The sequence below is a fragment of the Coregonus lavaretus genome, assembly GCF_964263955.1.
Source record: "Coregonus lavaretus genome assembly, chromosome: 18".
NCBI classification, from domain to species: Eukaryota; Metazoa; Chordata; class Actinopteri; order Salmoniformes; family Salmonidae; genus Coregonus; species Coregonus lavaretus.
Genome location: NC_140005.1, coordinates 3,427,285 through 3,445,286, shown reverse-complemented (window position 1 = coordinate 3,445,286; position 18,002 = coordinate 3,427,285). Strand labels below are relative to the sequence as shown.

General features: G+C 44.6%; 1 protein-coding gene across 1 annotated transcript in view; it reads right to left on the bottom strand.

The window, feature by feature from the left end:
• The window catches only part of map4k5 (mitogen-activated protein kinase kinase kinase kinase 5), a gene marked incomplete at its 3' end in the record, with an annotated part of 98,060 nt that overhangs the window by 21,255 nt on the left and 58,803 nt on the right, over positions 1-18,002 (bottom strand). Inside the window, exons 15-20 of the mRNA XM_084181522.1 lie at positions 14,622-14,680; positions 14,193-14,260; positions 6,367-6,411; positions 5,615-5,657; positions 4,645-4,785; positions 2,858-2,933 (exon numbers count right to left, since the gene is read on the bottom strand). Coding sequence (XP_084037648.1) covers positions 2,858-2,933; positions 4,645-4,785; positions 5,615-5,657; positions 6,367-6,411; positions 14,193-14,260; positions 14,622-14,680 — 432 coding nt within the window. The remainder of the gene's footprint in view (positions 1-2,857; positions 2,934-4,644; positions 4,786-5,614; positions 5,658-6,366; positions 6,412-14,192; positions 14,261-14,621; positions 14,681-18,002) is intronic.

The window sequence follows — 18,002 nt, the reverse complement described above, 5'->3', positions numbered from 1 at the left end:
TATGACAGTGCCACGTTGAAAGTCACTGAGCTCTTCAGTAGAGGCCATTCTACTGCCAATGTTTGTCTATGGAGATTGCATGGCTGTGTGCTCGATTTTATACACCTGTCAGCAACGGGTGTGGCTGAAATAGCCGAATCCACTAATTTGAAGGGGTGTCCACATACTTTTGTATATATAGTGTATCTAGCATATAGGATTCTCTCTGAGGGTATTGAACCACTATAGTGAATACAACAAAATACACTCACCGGCCAGTTTATTAGGTACACCACCTCGTTCACAAAAATGGTTCGCTCCTACAGACAGTGAGTCACGTGGCCGTGGCCGTGGCTTGCTAGATAAAGCCGGCAGACAGGTATCAATGCATTCAGTTACTGTTCGATTGAACGTTCGAATGGGCAAAACGAGTGACCTTAGAGGCTTTGAGCCTGGTATGATCGTCGGTGCCAGGCGAGCCGGTTCCAGTATCTCAGAAACGGCTGCCCTCCTGGGTTTTTCCACGCACGACAGTGTCTAGAGTTTACCAAGAATGGTGCGACAAACAAAAAAACATCCAGTCACCGAATCCCAGTTCCTGTTGCGTCATGCTGTTGGCAGAGTCAGGATTTGGCGTAAGCTGCATGAGTCTATGGCCCCCATCCTGCCTGGCGTCAACGGTACAGGCTGGTGGCGTACCGATGTGGGGAATGTTTTTCTGGCACACGTGAGGTCCCTTGATACCAATTGAGCAACGATTGAACGCCACAGCGTATCTGAACATTGTTTGTGACCAAACCCAATAGACTATCTTTTGGATGAGATTGAACGGGGCTGTTCGTAACATGAACAACTGCGTGATGCCATTGCGTCAGCATGGACCGACATCCCTGTGGAACGTTTCCGACACCTTGTAGAATCCATGCCTCGAAGAATTCAGACCGTTCTGGAGGCAAAGCGGGGTCCGACCCGGCACTAGATGGGTGTACCTAATAAACTGTCCAGTTAGTGTATCTACAGTACACCACAAGCACAGTTAGATACAACTTCTTACCTTTGGATATGTTTGAATTACTGACGAATACGTTGTTTGAGTAACTGATAGCTTGGAAAAGAAGAGATTTTTTCTCATTTAGAGAGAGTGTGCATCAATGTAACCCTTTACACTGGTGGGAATTGGCCTATATGGACAGGGCTAAATATATGGTAAATGTTTTCTTACAGAAGATTAAATTAAAAATGGAACAGTTTGGAGATTACTGGAAAATTTGACTAAACAGTTAATCTGACACCAGACTGAATTCAAACACCTGATTTTATGTGCATTTTACATTTACAGTACTTTTCGCCGCATTTGTTGATAATGAAATCAGAAAATACTCTGGATACATTCAGTAACATGATAAGAAAATTCCGGGGAAATTTGAGGTAGTCAAAACAAATGACAGGTGAGAGGTCTAACAGCTGTCTCCAAGTGGCCACACAGCTCTCCAAAGCGTGCACAGTTCCTAAGTCATTTCAATACACTTTTATGACTCAAAGAAGAGTCTTCAACTATAAGGTGCTATTTTAAGCTCTCCTAGCTGTGATGTTGAGGAACTAGAGCAAGCAGACTTGTAGTTGTTTTGAACACAGCCCTGAATCCCCGCCATCACAGTTACTGTTGTTGTTTTGAACACAGCCCTGCATCCCCGCTATCACAGTTACTGTTGTTGTTTTGAACACAGCCCTGCATCCCCGCCATCACAGTTACTGTTGTTGTTTTGAACACAGCCCTGCATCCCCGCCATCACAGTTACTGTTGTTGTTTTGAACACAGCCCTGCATCCCCGCCATCACAGCCCTGCATCCCCGCCATCACAGTTACTGTTGTTGTTTATGCATTCCAAAAAACGGCCCATTATAAATCGCAATCTGGGTCTGGTGGGCATAATTTGAAAGCGTGTTCTATTGCCAACATGACTAGCTAAGTTACAAAATACGATCTTACAGCCTTAGGCTTTCACAAAGCAATTCAGAGAAGCCGATCTTTAAATTTTGGTGTGCGTAGAATAGAGTCACGAGTGCATTCGGATGCGTGTTCCCTGCCGAATCTCTTCACAATACGAAAAACACAGACTCATTCTGTTCAGAACAACCCAGGGTACGACGCCACGTCATCTTGGAACTGTACATCAAGCATAGTGATCATAAACGTTGACACTGTTTGTGACATGAGTTTAATGATATGGAAACGTGAAGTGCACATTTGGACTCTCGGGTGTTTGGCTTGCTTGTAAGACATCAAAGCGGTATTTATTATAATCCTCAACGTCTCATCTTTCAAAATACATTGAGTCCTCTTTATGTACAGCATTTTCCCCTCACTCAGAAAAAAGTTGCCCAATTAGTGGGAGTGATGGGAGCAACTTCTTGACTGCGTGTGATGGTGAAGTTCACAACGGCTGTCAGTCAAAACCCATACAGCGCTGTGAAGCGAAGACCTTGAGCTCTGAAGTCACGTATAGCACATTACTGTAAAGCCACTGCGTTCCAATTTAGGAGCTTATTAGCACCAAATCTGCTATTTTCAACCTGTATACGGGTACGAGTGTAAAGGGCTACCAAGTGAACAAAACATACCATAACGAGGTGTGTGTGTGTGTGTGTGTGTGTGTGTGTGTGTGTGTGTGGCGTGTCCGTGTGACGGTATGTGTGTGTGTGTGTGTGTGTGTGTGTGTGTGTGTGTGGCGTGTCCGTGTGACGGTATGTGTGTGTGTGTGTGTGTGTGTGTGTGTGTGTGTGTGTGTGTGTCGTGTCCGTGTGTGTGTGTGTGTGTGTGTGTGTGTGTGTGTGTGTGTGTGTGTCCGTGTGACGGTATGTGTGTGTTCTGACTCACCAGGGTCTGAGGCGGTGGACAGTATGCCGGGACTACTAACACTGGCTGACAGGTAGTCAGGAGTACGGTGCTCCACCTTAGAATTAGAATACCTTTATTAACTCAAGCTTGGGAAATTCGTTTAGCATTTTAAGCTTCACAACATCATTAAAACACAGAATATCATATAAAGTGCATTCGGAGAGTATTCAGACCCCTTGACTTATTCCACATTTTGTTACGTTAAAGCCTTATTCTAAAATTGATTAAATAAATAGAAATCCTCAATCTACACACAATACCCCATAACGACAAAGCGAAAACAGGTTAAGACATTTTTGCAAATGTATTAAAAATAAAACAGAAATACCTTATTTACATAAGTATTCAGACCCTTTGCTATGAGACTCGAAATTGAGCTCAGGTGCATCCTGTTTCCATTGATCATCCTTGAGATGTTTCTACAACTTGATTGGAGTCCACCTGTGGTAAATTCAATTGATTGGACATGATTTGGAAAGGCACACACCTGTCAATATAAGGTCCCACAGTTGACAGTGCATGTCAGAGCAAAAACCAAGCCATGAGGTCGAAGGAATTGTCCGTAGAGCTCCGAGACAGGATTGTGTTGAGGCACAGATCTGGGGAAGAGTACCAAAAAATGTCTGCAGCATTGAAGGTCCCCAAGAACACAGTGGCCTCCATCATTCTTAAATGGAAGTTTGGAACCACCAAGACTCTTCCTAGAGCTGGCCGCCTGGCAAAACTGAGCAATCGGGGGAGAAGGGCCTTGGTCAGGGAGGTGGCCAAGAACCCAATGGTCACTCTGACAGAGCTCCAGAGTTCCTCTGTGGAGAAGGGAGAACCTTCCAGAAGGACAACCATCTCTGCAGCACTCAACCAATCAGGCCTTTATGGTAGAGTGGCCATACGGAAGCCACTCCTCAGTAAAAGGCACATGACAGCCCACTTGGAGTTTGCCAAAAGGCACCTAAAGGGCTCAGACCATGAGAAACTAGATTATCTGGTCTGATGAAACCAAGATTGAACTCTTTGGCCTGAATGCCAAGCGTCACGTCTGGAGGAAACCTGGCACCATCCCTACGGTGAAGCATGGTGGTGGCAGCATCATGCTGTGGGGATGTTTTTCAGCGGCAGGGACTGAGAGACTAGTCAGGATCGAGGGAAAGATGAACGGAGCAAAGTACAGAGAGATCCTTGATGAAAACCTGCTCCAGAGCGCTCAGGACCTCAGACTGAGGCAAAGGTTCACATTTCAAAAGGACAACGACCCTAAGCACACAGCCAAGACAACGCTGGAGTGGCTTCGGGACAAGTCTCTGAATGTCCTTGAGTGGCCCAGCCAGAGCCCGGACTTGAACCCAATCGAACATCTCTGGAGAGACTTGAAAATAGCTGTGCAGCGACGCTCCCCATCCAACCTGACAGAGCTTGAAAGGATCAGCAGAGAAGAATGGGAGAAATCTCCCCAAATACAGGTGTGCCAAGCTTGTAGCGTCATACCCAAGAAGCCTTGAGGCTGTAATCGCTGCCAAAGGTGCTTCAACAAAGTACTGAGTAAAGGGTCTCAATACTTATGAACATGTGATATTAAAGTTTTTTTTTTTTCTTTGCTTTGTCATTATGGGGTATTATGTGTAGATTGATGAGGGAAAAAAACAATTGAATCCATTTTAGAATAAGACTAACGTAACAATGTGGAAAAAGTCAAGGGGCCTGAATACTTTCCAAATTCACTGTATTGTCAACCATTGTAATAGAAAAAACCATCATACAAAAACACATACCTTGTTGCCCTGCTCTGGGGTGCTCAGTCTCCGGGGGCCCAGGCCTGGACCGGGACTGTTCTCTGAGCCTGGGAACCTCCTCACCGTCACACACCTCTCATCACTCAGACCTAGTTCATCTGACAAACTGTTCAGACGAGGCTGAGGGGGAGAAGAGAGGAGGGGAGAGGAAGAGGGGAAGGAGGGGAGGGGTGAGGAGTGAAGAGAGAGGAGAAGGAGAGGAGAGGAGTGAAGAGAGAGGAGAGGAGTGGAGAGAGGAGGAGGAGGAGGAAGAGAGGAGTGGAGAGTGGAGAGAGGAGAGGAGGAGGAGGAAGAGAGGAGTGGAGAGTGGAGAGAGGAGAGGAGGAAGAGGAGGAGGAAGAAGAGAGGAGAGGAGTGAAGAGAGAGGATGAGGAGGAGGAAGAGGAGGAAGAGGGAGAGATTAAGAAGAGAGGAAGAGGAGAGGGGGAGAAGAGGGAAATGAAAAGGAAGGGGTTATATAGACGTCTGTTTCTCAAGTATATTTTGAAATCCCAGTATGTGATCAAACCCCAGTATATAATGAAACCCCAGTATATGATGAAACCCCAGTATGAAACCCCAGTATATGATGAAACCCCAGTATGAAACCCCAGTATATGATGAAACCCCAGTATGAAACCCCAGTATATGATGAAACCCCAGTATGAAACCCCAGTATATGTTGAAACCCCAGTATGAAACCCCAGTATATGTTGAAACCCCAGTATGAAACCCCACTATATGATCAAACCCCAATATATGATCAAACCCCAATATATGATCAAACCCTAGTATGTAGTATATGATGAAACCCCAGTATATGATGAAACCCCAGTATATGATGAAACCCCAGTATGTAGTATATGATGAAACCCCAGTATATGATGTATGTAGTATATGATGAAACCCCAGTATATGATGTATATAGTATATGATGAAACCCCAGTATATTTAGTGAATAAGGTTTTACCTTTGGCGGTAGAGGAGGTGGGATTCCGTGCTTGAGGGTCGACCTAGAATGGGAGAACACCAGATAGTCAGGCAGGGGATATTTGTGTGTGTGTGTGTGTGTGTGTGTGTGTGTGTATGCATGTATTAACGTGTGTGTGTGTGTGTGTGTGTGTGTGTCTGTAGGTGTGTGTGTGTGTGTGTCTGTAGGTGTGTGAGTGAGTGTGTGTCTGTAGGTGTGTGTCTGTAGGTGTGTGTGTGTGTGTGCGTGTGTGTCTGTAGGTGTGTGTGTGTGTTTGTGTGAGTGTGTCTGTAGGTGTGTGTGTGTGTGTGTGTCTGTCTGTAGGTGTGTGTGTGTGCGCGTGCGTGTGAGTGTGTCTGTAGGTGTGTGTGTGTGTGTCTGTAGGTGTGTGTGTGTGTGCGTACGTGCGTGCGAGTGTGTCTGTATGTGTGTGTGTGTGTCTGTAGGTGTGTGTGTGCGCGTGCGTGCGAGTGTCTGTAGGTGTGTGTGTGTGTCTGTAGGTGTGTGTGTGTGTCTGTAGGTGTGTGTGTATGTCTGTGTGTGTGTGTGTGTGTGTGTGTGTGTGTGTGTCTGTGTGTCTGTAGGTGTGTGTGTGTGTGTGTGTAGGTGTGTGTCTGTAGGTGTGTGTGTGTGTGTGTGTCTGTAGGTGTGTGTGTCTGTAGGTGTGTGTGTCTGTAGGTGTGTGTGTCTGTAGGTGTGTGTCTGTAGGTGTGTGTCTGTAGGTGTGTGTGTGTGTGTGTAGCAGCACTTACAGCTCCACGTCTTCAAAGGCGTCCTCCAGATGGGCCATGTGTCCCCTGGGGGAAGAGAGAGTGAATGGACAGATCAGAGAGAGGAGAAGAGAACAGAGATCAGAGAGGGGAGGCACAGGATGGTCAGGGCTGGGGGATGTAATGTTACCACCAGGGTTGGGGTCAATTCCATTTCAATTCAGATAGTAAACCAAATTCCAATTCCACATTTTCCTAATCGAAAAGCATCGAAGAGAATTGGAATTTCAGTGTACTTCCTAAACTGACTGGAATTGAGCCCAACCCTGGTTACCATCATGATGCTTATGAAGGAAAGTACCCTTTCCTCAGAGAGAATAGGAGTCTGGACCCAGTATGACTGAGCGAGAATAGGAGTCTGGACCCTGTACGACTCAGCGAGAATAGGAGTCTGGACCCTGTACGACTCAGCGAGAATAGGAGTCTGGACCCTGTACGACTCAGAGAGAATAGGAGTCTGGACCCTGTACGACTCAGCGAGAATAGGAGTCTGGACCCTGTACGACTCAGCGAGAATAGGAGTCTGGACCCTGTATGACTCAGAGAGAATAGGAGTCTGGGGCCTCATTTATAAATGTTGCGTACGTACAAAATATACCAAAACATGAGCGCGCCAGTTTTCACACAAAAGTTGGCATTTATAAAATCTGAACTTGACGTGAGAATGTGCTTAGCTTCCCACAAACTTTAGACCATGTGTAAGCACAGCTTGTAGTGGTTGAAGTATTGCATTGCCAGCAGGAAGTAGACTAGTATTCAGTAGTGGTTAAAGTATTGCATTGCCAGCAGGAAGTAGACTAGTATTCAGTAGTGGTTGAAGTATTGCATTACAGCAGGAAGTAGACTAGTATTTTGTGCAATGGGGTATATGACGAGCTTATTCATAAAAACAAACAGGTAAATATAATAACAAGATGCAATCTTTGATTTTATTTAACCTTTATTTTGACAGGGAGTGATGCTGAGACTAATGACAGGGAGTGATGCTGAGACTAATGACAGGGAGTGATGCTGAGACTAATGACAGGGAGTGATGCTGAGACTAATGACAGGGAGTGATGCTGAGACTAATGACAGGGAGTGATGCTGAGACCAATGACAGGGAGTGATGCTGAGACCAATGACAGAGAGTGATGCTGAGACCAATGACAGGGAGTGATGCTGAGACCAATGACAGGGAGTGATGCTGAGACCAATGACAGGGAGTGATGCTGAGACCAATGACAGGGAGTGATGCTGAGACCAATGACAGGGAGTGATGCTGAGACTAATGACAGGGAGTGATGCTGAGACTAATGACAGGGAGTGATGCTGAGACCAATGACAGGGAGTGATGCTGAGACCAATGACAGAGAGTGATGCTGAGACCAATGACAGGGAGTGATGCTGAGACCAATGACAGGGAGTGATGCTGAGACCAATGACAGGGAGTGATGCTGAGACCAATGACAGGGAGTGATGCTGAGACCAATGACAGGGAGTGATGCTGAGACCAATGACAGGGAGTGATGCTGAGACCAACGACAGGGAGTGATGCTGAGACCAATGACAGGGAGTGATGCTGAGACCAAGGTTTCTTTTCCATTTGCCGTTAGTGAGAATATCATTTTAGATTTTTTTTTTGCATCTTTGCATTCTAGAATAGTTTGATATATCTATTTCCATGATCATTGCAGAATAAATTCTTCATCTTTTCTGACTGCGATGCTTCATACTGGTGTAGCCTATTGGTATCCCATCTCATTTAATTGGACCCACTTTACAGTAGTGAATAGACCAACTATCTACAAGTATTTTGCTTTATGCGATCCGGAGCACAGTTTAACAGTAGAACAGACAGTTTAACTTTTTCTATTTACATTTTTTTAAGCTACTGTACATCTGAATAGCCTACTGTAATTTCTAATGTCTCAAGTAAACAATATTTACATTTATAAACATAATACATATTTTCATAGCCATTGCAGAATAAATTCCTCACCTTTTCTGGCCATGATGGCTTCATATTTCCAAAGAAGCTTTAGCCTACTACAAATTGCCCCCCAATGCGCATCTCTCATTTAAATTGGACCTATTAGAAAGGCTACTATTTCAAGTATTTTGCGCATCTGAAACGTGAGCGCTGTTTTTATAACACAGTAGAATTTAACAGATGAACAGGCAGTTGGAAGTGTATAGGCTACCACTGGACACTACCGTTCTAAAGTTTGGGGTCACTTAGAAATGTTCTTGTTTTCGAAAGAAAAGCAAAAAAAAATTGTCCATTAAAATAACATCAAATTGATCAGAAATACAGTGTAGACATTGTTAATGTTGTAAATGGCTATTGTAGCAGGAAACGGCTGATTTGTAATGGTATATCTACATAGGCGTACAGAGGCCCATTATCAGCAACCATATGTCCTGTGTTCCAATGGCACCTTGTGTTTTCTAATCCAAGTTTATCATTTTAAAAGGCTAATTGATCATTAGAAAACCCTTTTGCAATTATGTTAGCACAGCTGAAAACTGTTGTGCTGATTAAAGAAGCAATAAAACTGGCCTTCTTGAGACTAGTTGAGTATCTGGAGCATCAGCAATTGTGGGTTTGATTACAGAATCAAAATGGCCAGAAACAAAGAACTTTCTTCTGAAACTCGTCAGTCTATTCTTATGAGAAATTAAAGCTATTCCATGCGAGAAATTGCCAAGAAACTGATGATCTCGTACAACGCTGTGTACTAATCCCTTCACAGAACAGCGCAAACTGTCTCTAACCAGAATAGAAAGAGGAGTGGGAGGCCCCGGTGCACAACTGAGCAAGAGGACAAATACATGTGTAGTTTGAGAAACAGACGCCTCACAGGTCCTCAACTGGCAGCTTCATTAAATAGTACCCGCAAAACACCAGTCTCAACGTCAACAGTGAAGAGGCGACTCCGGGATGCTGACCTTCTAGGCAGAGTTGCAAAGAAAAAGCCATATCTCAGACTGGCCAATAAAAATAAAAGATTAAGATGGGCAAAAGAACACAGACACTGGACAGAGGAAGATTGGAAAAAAGACAAATCGAAGTTTGAGGTGTTCGGATCACAAAGAAGAACATTTGAGGGACGCAGACCAAATGAAAAGATGCTGGAGGAGTGCTTGATGCCATCTGTCAAGCATGGTGGAGGCAATGTGATGGTCCGGGGATGCTTTGGTGGTGGGAAAGTGGGAGATTTGTACAGGGTAAAAAGGATCTTGAAGAAGGAAGGCTATCACTCCATTTTGCAACGCCATGCCATACCTGTGGACAGCGCTTGATTGGAGCCAATTTCCTCCTACAACAGGACAATGACCCAAAGCACAGCTCCAAACTATGCAATAACTATTTAGGGAAGAAGCAGTCAGCTGGTATTCTTTCTATAATGGAGTGGCCAGCACAGTCACCGGATCTCAACCCTATTGAGCTGTTGTGGGAGCAGCTTGACCGTATGGTACGTAAAAAGTGCCCATCAAGCCAATCCAACTTGTGGGAGGTGCTTCAGGAAGCATGGGGTGAAATCTCTTCAGATTACCTCAACAAATTGACAACTAGAATGCCAAAGGTCTGCAAGGCTGTAATTACTGCAAATGGAGGATTATTTGGCGAAAGCAAAGTTTGAAGGACACAATCATTATTTCTAACCTTGTCAATGACTACATTTCCTATGCATTTTGCTATATTTCCTATTCAAACTAATTTCATGTATGTTTTCATGGAAAACAAGGACATTTCTAAGTGACCCCAAACTTTTGAACAGTAGTGTAGTTTTACATTCTGTTGGTTCTGTAGTTTTACATTCTGTTGGTTCTGTAGTTTTACATTCTGTTGGTTCTGTGGTTGTACATTCTGTTGGTTCTGTAGTTTTACATTCTGTTGGTTCTGTAGTTTTACATTCTGTTGGTTCTGTAGTTTTACATTCTGTTGGTTCTAAGTGTGTAGGCTACCACTGTATGTAGTTTTACATTCTGTTGAGTAGACATAGTTTCAGAATTCGCGGGCGGTGCATCATATTTAGGTTTGGAAAAAAGTTAAAACATGATTGAATTCAAACGATCGGTTTACAGGTCCACAACAGGCTGGTTGGTTCTACAGCTATGTTACAGCACGCATGGCAGGGTATGAGGAGTGGTATGCACATGACAGGGTATGAGGAGTGGTATGCACATGACAGGGTATGAGGAGTGGTATGCACATGGCAGGGTATGAGGATTGGTATGCACATGGCAGGGTATGAGGAGTGGTATGCACATGGCAGGGTATGAGGAGTGGTATGCACATGGCAGGGTATGAGGATTGGTATGCACATGGCAGGGTATGAGGATTGGTATGCACATGGCAGGGTATGAGGAGTGGTATGCACATGGCAGGGTATGAGGAGTGGTATGCACATGGCAGGGTATGAGGATTGGTATGCACATGGCAGGGTATGAGGATTGGTATGCACATGGCAGGGTATGAGGAGTGGTATGCACATGGCAGGGTATGAGGAGTGGTATGCACATGGCAGGGTATGAGGAGTGGTATGCACATGGCAGGGTATGAGGAGTGGTATGCACATGGCAGGGTATGAGGATTGGTATGCACATGGCAGGGTATGAGGAGTGGTATGTACATGGCAGGGTATGAGGAGTGGTATGCACATGGCAGGGTATGAGGATTGGTATGCACATGGCAGGGTATGAGGAGTGGTATGTACATGGCAGGGTATGAGGAGTGGTATGCACATGGCAGGGTATGAGGAGTGGTATGCACATGGCAGGGTATGAGGAGTGGTATGTACATGGCAGGGTATGAGGAGTGGTATGCACATGGCAGGGTATGAGGAGTGGTATGCACATGGCAGGGTATGAGGAGTGGTATGTACATGGCAGGGTATGAGGAGTGGTATGCACATGGCAGGGTATGAGGAGTGGTATGCACATGGCAGGGTATGAGGAGTGGTATGCACATGGCAGGGTAGCACACATTACTACACTGCACACAGCCAGGCCACAGCACTGCGGCTGCCTCTACCCAGCGGCCAGGCAGCCTCACGACAGACAGTGGAGTGGAGTGGAGTGGGTCTGGGTCATGGCATCATACCACAGGACATGCAGGCTGCATCCCAAATGGCACCCTATTCCCTATTTAGTGCACTTCTTTTGACCAGGGCCCATACTGGCTCCGGTCAAAAGTAGTGCACTAAATAGGGAATAGGGTGGCATTAGGGACACATCCACAGGGTGTTGTTAGTGTTACCGTTGGAACAACTCATCCTCAACGCTTTTGAGAAGGCTCCTTTGGAAGGAAGGAGAAGAAGAGAGCAACAGAAAGTTGGCAGGAGAATAAGAGAGCAACAGGGAGAAGAAGAGAGCAACAGGAAGAAGGAGAGCAACAGGAAGGAGAAGAGCGCAACAGGAAGGAGGAAGGAAAAGAAGAGAGCAACAGGAGGGAGGAAAGAGAAGAAGAGAGCAACAGGAGGGAGGAAGGAGAAGAAGAGAGCAACAGAGAGGAGGAAGGAGAAGGAGAAGAAGAGAACAACAGGAAGGAGGAAGGAGACGAAGAGAGCAACAGAGAGGAGGAAGGAGAAGAAGAGAACAACAGAAAGGAGGAAGGAGAAGAAGAGAGCAACAGAAAGGAGGAAGGAGAAGAAGAGAGCAACAGGAAGGAGGAAGGAGAAGAAGAGAGCAACAGAAAGGAGGAAGGAGAAGAGAGCAACAGAAAGGAGGAAGGAGAAGAAGAGAGCAACAGAAAGGAGGAAGGAGAAGAAGAGAGCAACAGGAAGGAGGATAGAGAAGAAGAGAGCAACAGAGAAGAAGAGAGCAACAGAGAGGAGGAAGGAGAAGAAGAGAGCAACAGAGAGGAGGAAGGAGAAGAAGAGAGCAACAGAAAGGAGGAAGGAGAAGAAGAGAGCAACAGAAAGGAGGAAGGAGAAGAAGAGAGCAACAGGAAGGATGATAGAGAAGAAGAGAGCAACAGAGAGGAGGAAGGAGAAGAAGAGAGCAACAGAAAGGAGGATAGAGAAGAAGAGAGCAACAGAGGAGGAAGGAGAAGAAGAGAGCAACAGAGAGGAGGAAGGAGAAGAAGAGAGCAACAGAAAAGAGGAAGGAGAAGAGAGCAACAGGAAGGAGGAAGGAGAAGAAAAGAGCAACAGAGAGGAGGAAGGAGAAGAGAGCAACAGGAAGGAGGAAAGAGAAGAAGAGAGCAACAGGAAGGAGGAAAGAGAAGAAGAGAGCAACAGAGAGGAGGAAGGAGAAGGAGAAAAGAAAAACACAGTCAAAGCACACGGACGGACGGACGAGACCTGGCTGTTTCACAACATTCCAGACTACAGGGAGATAGGTGGGCGTGTAGGGTCAAAGGTCATGCTTTGATAACAGAGCAGGGCAGCTAGCTCCACACAAACTGTGGTGAATGGAAACAAGTTAGTCCAGGGGTGTCAAACTCGTTCCATAAAGGTATCTAGTGTACATTTAGTTTTCTGTTATTTCTTTTCAATTTGGATCCAATTAAGAGCTAGACAACAAGCTGAGGGGAGTTCCTTACTAATCAGTGACCAGGGCCTGTATTCATAAGGAGGGGAGGGGAGTTCCTTACTAATCAGTGACCAGGGCCTGTATTCATAAGGAGGGGAGGGGAGTTCCTTACTAATCAGTGACCAGGGCCTGTATTCATAAAGCCTCTCAGAGTAGGAGTGCTGATCTGGGATCAGGTCCCACCTGTCCATATAATCTCATTCATTATAAACTAATAGGCTAAACTGGCCCTAGATCAGCACTCCTACTGTAAGAAGCTTTATGGATACAGGCCCTGATAGTACAAGGGAGAGGTGAAAACCTGCAGCCCCTTCGCCCTCCATGGAATGAGCCCTGTAGTGTGGTGCTAGTCTCACAGCCAGGTGAAGTGGGGAGATTTCACAAAATGATTCACACAACAAAACTCTGTAAAGTTTAAAACCTATTCGAGACACCTATAAAAAGACAATAAAAGCTTACAGGTAAAAAAAGAAAGAAAAAAAAATAGAACGCTTGAGCAGAGTAGATTATTTACAGAGGTATTGTATACTAATGACAAAGCTCATACGCTATTTTTTTAAACATTTTTAGTCATTTAGCAGACGCTCTTATCCAGAGCGACTTACAGTTAGTGAATATATATATATATATATATATATATATATATATATATATATTATTATTATTTTTATTTTTTTTAATACTGGCCCCCGTGGGAATCAAACCCACAACCCTGGCGTTGCAAACGCCATGCTCTATCAACTGAGCTACATCCCTGCCGGCCATTCCCTCCCCTCCCCTACCCTGGACGACGCTGGGCCAATTGTGCGCCGCCCCATGGGTCTCCCGGTTGCGGCCGGCTGCGACAGAGCCTGGAATCGAACCAGGATCTCTAGTGGCACAGTTAGCACTGCGATGCAGTGCCTTAGACCACTGCGCCACTCAGGAGTGGCTATCCTGTGTCCCATGGTCTAACCAAGAGAGGAACCATCCCACTCTCCTACAAAAGTGTGGTTGGGTGCGTAAAACCAGGCAAAAATGTAATGGGTCCGCATATATTTTTTTTTTTTTTTAAAGATGTCAAATAAAGCGTACTTATTTTTTGGTTTATCTAGTTTTCATTTTACATATTTTTAAGTGCGGAGGGAGCCATTCCATCTTTGCTTAGCCACGGTGGTATTCAGTAGTCCCAGGCAGACTCCCATTGGACCAGAAAAGACAAGACAGGAGACAGCCCAGCCAGCTAAAACAGAAGCCTGGAGCTATAATGGAGACGTTCCCATGACGACGGTTACCACGGTTCTTACCTGGTAGTGATGCCTCCCTCTGTGAATGGGCTCCAGGGGGAGGGGAAGTCACTCTCTTTAGTCACATCCTTGAGAGACCACAGCAATAACAAACAAGACATGCAAGTTAGTTCGATAACACCAGCGCTTAGAAAATGGCACTACCTTTGACAAGGGCTCTGGTAAAAACATATAAAAAAAAAATAGTACACTGCATAGGGAATAGGGTGCCATTTGCGACGCAGACAAGGTCTTTGAAATGTAGGCTGGGTCTGAAATGGCACCCTACGCCCTAGTCAAAAGTACTTCCACTATAGAGGGAATACGGTGCCATTTTGGACGCAGTCACATTTACAATCACTTCCTGACCAACGGATAAACAGTACGGGAAAGAGATGTAAATCACAAATAACCAATGAAATTGGTTGATGTAATATTAAATATAGTCACCATTTCAGTGCGAGCCTCTGTTTCCTTCCTCAGTGGAGGTTCAAACTGCACTTTATCAACTGTGGAGTAGAAAAGTCTGGTTGAAGTGGCATTGAGACATTACACAGTCAAGTCAGTAGGGGGAGCCAGAACACAACACTCCAACCATCACAACAAACCACATCCTCATGCATCGACATGGAGTAGCGTAAAGTTAGCCAACCCTTAGACACTGACTGATCTTAGGCCAGTTTTTTGCATTTCCCACTAATGGTTGAGGTTAGGTTGTGGTGAGGGGAAGCTGACCCTAGATCTGTACATAGGGGAAACTTCAAACCAGAGCCATCAACACAAGCCAGGCCAGGCGCTCGGGTGATTAGGATCTCACAATCAGGCACTACTTGAATCCCAAATGGCACCCTATATATAGTACACTACTTTTGACCAAGGTTCTCTGGTGGAATAGTGCACCACTTGGGACACATGCCCCTGTTCGAATGCTTCCTTCGTTCGTTCATTCCTTTCATGACAAAGCTCACAGCCTACCCAATCATGTCAGGTCAGTGATTCTTTCGAGGAAGGATGCAAGTATTTGAACAGGGCCTTAGTTTTACGATGACAGCGTGATGACAGAAGGTTTAGTTAATGAAGCTTTAACACTCCTGTGTTTGATCCTTGGTACCGTCAGACAGAGCCAGGTGGTCCGGTGCCACCACTACTACTTGTCACATGCTCCTGAAACCGGCCTATATAGTGTCTGCGTTCCAAATGGTACCCTATATAGTGCACTACTTTGGACCAGACGCCATACGTCTCTGGTCAAACGTAGTGCACTATGTAGGGAAATAGTGTGCCGTTCGTTTGAGACACAACCAGTGTCCTCTTCATAATCATTTCATCCTTTGTTGCATTGCTGATACACAAGACAGGAGCGCATTGAGCCACTGTGTGGAGTGACCCAGTAACATACAGACTAGTATGAAGACAAGACACCTGACAGAGAGACACACACAGATGTCAACATCGTGGATTCCAGTACGCCAACTATGAGGAACTGCTTCAGTGTCTCTGAGCTTCTGATGCAAAACTTGAAATGAGCTAGGCCAACACACACACACACACACACACACACACACACACACACACACACACACACACACACACACCCCTTTCCTACGCAAATTCAACGAGTATCAGATGTGAGACTACTTTTCCTAATTGTAACAGTGAAGTTGAGAAATCCAAAAAGCAAGTAGCAACCATATGCATAGATTTTTTTTCCACCACCAACCATTACAATTAAACCTGAAACTATTTGGAATACCAATCCAACAACACTGCATACCACTATCTCTCTGTGCTCATCAGATGTACTTACGGGGAGATACACAGAGCGCCTTCAGAAAGTATTCACACCCCTTGACTTATTCCACATTTTGTTGTGTTACAGCCTCAATTCAAAATGGATTACATTTAGATGTTGTGTCACTGGCCTACACACAACACCTCATAATGTCAAAGTGGAATTTAGTTTGTAGAACATTTTAGAAAAAAAAAAACTAAACAAATTAAGCTGAAATGTCTTGAGTCAATAAGTATTCAACCCCTTTGCTATGACAAGCCTAAATAAGTTCAGGGGTAACAATGTGCTTAACAATTCGCATAATAAGTTGCATGGACTCATTCAGGTTAACATGATTTTTGAATGACTACCCCACCTCCGTACCCCACATATTAAATTATCTTTAAGGTCCCTCAATCGAGTAGCGAATTTCAAACACAGATTCAACCACAAAGACCAGGGAGGTTTTTCAATGCCTCGCAAAGAAGGGCACCTATAGGTAGATGGGTAAAAAAAAAAAGAAAAGAAGCAGACATTACATTTACATTTACGTCATTTAGCAGACGCTCTTATCCAGAGCGACTTACAGGAGCAATTAGGGTTAAGTGCCTTGCTTAAGGGCACATCGACAGATTTTTCACCTAGTCAGCTCGGGGATTAGAACCAGCGACCTTTCGGTTACTGGCACAACGCTCTTACCCACTAAGCTACCTGCCGCCCTACATTGAATATCCCTTTGAGCATGGTGCAGTTATTAATTACACTTTGGATGGTGTATCAATACACCTAGTCACTACAAAGATACAGGCGTCCTTCCTAACTCAGTTGCCGGAGAGGAAGGAAACTGCCCAGGGATTTCACCATGAGGCCAATAGTGACTTTAAAACAGTTACAGAGTTTAATGTCTGTGATAGAAGAAAACTGAGGATGGATCAACAACATTGTAGTTACTCCACAATACTAACCTAATTGACAGAGTGAAAAGAAAGAAGCCTGTACAGATAAAAAATATTCCAAAACATGCATCCTGTTTTCAACAACGCACTAAAGTACTACTGCAAATGGGGCAAAGAAATGAACTGAATACAAAGCGTTATATTTGGGGCAAATCCAACACATCACAGAGTACCACTCATCATATTTTCAAGCATGATGGTGGCTGCATCATGTTGTGGGTATACTCGTCATCGGCAAAGACTAGGGCGTTTTTTTTTTAGCTTGAAAGTGTATGGCAAGACTTAAAAATGTCTCTCTAGCAATGATCAACAATCATCTTGACAGAGCTTGAATATTTATTTATTTTTTTTTTTTTTTTTTTTTTTAGAATGGGCAAATATTTTACAATCTAGGTGTGCAAAGCTCTTACAGACTTCCCCAAAAAGACTCACAGCTGTAATCGCCGCCAAAGGTGCTTCTACAAAGTAATGACTCAGGGGTATGAATACTTATGTAAATTAGATATTTCAGTATTTCATTTTTTATACATTTGCTAAAATTTCTAAAAACATATTTTCACTTTGTCATTATGGGGTATTGTGTGTAAATGGGTAACAAAACAATCTATTTAATCCATTTTTTAAATCAGGCTTTAACAAAATAATTGAATGGACACTACTAACTCGCACTCTCGTCTCACCCCTACTACTACTACTACCACCACAAACATATTTATTATATTCATATTTTTGTCATTTAGCAGACGCTCTTATCCAGAGCGACTTACAGGAGCAATTAGGGTTAAGTACCTTGCTCATGGGCACATCGACAGATTTTTCACCTAGTCGGTTCGGGTATGAGAACCAGCGACCTTTCGGTTACTGGCACAACGCGCTTAACCACTAAGCTACCTGCCACCTGCCTCCTCCTCCTCCTACTACTACTGCTACTGCTACTGCTACTGCTACTGCTACCGCCACCGCCACCGCCACCGCCACCACCTCAAACACACCCCTACCACTACCACCACACTACTAGTACTAATTGTTATTTATTTTGCTAATTTGTACCCCAGTATCTCTATTTGCACATCATCTCTTGCACATCTATCATTCCAGTGTTAA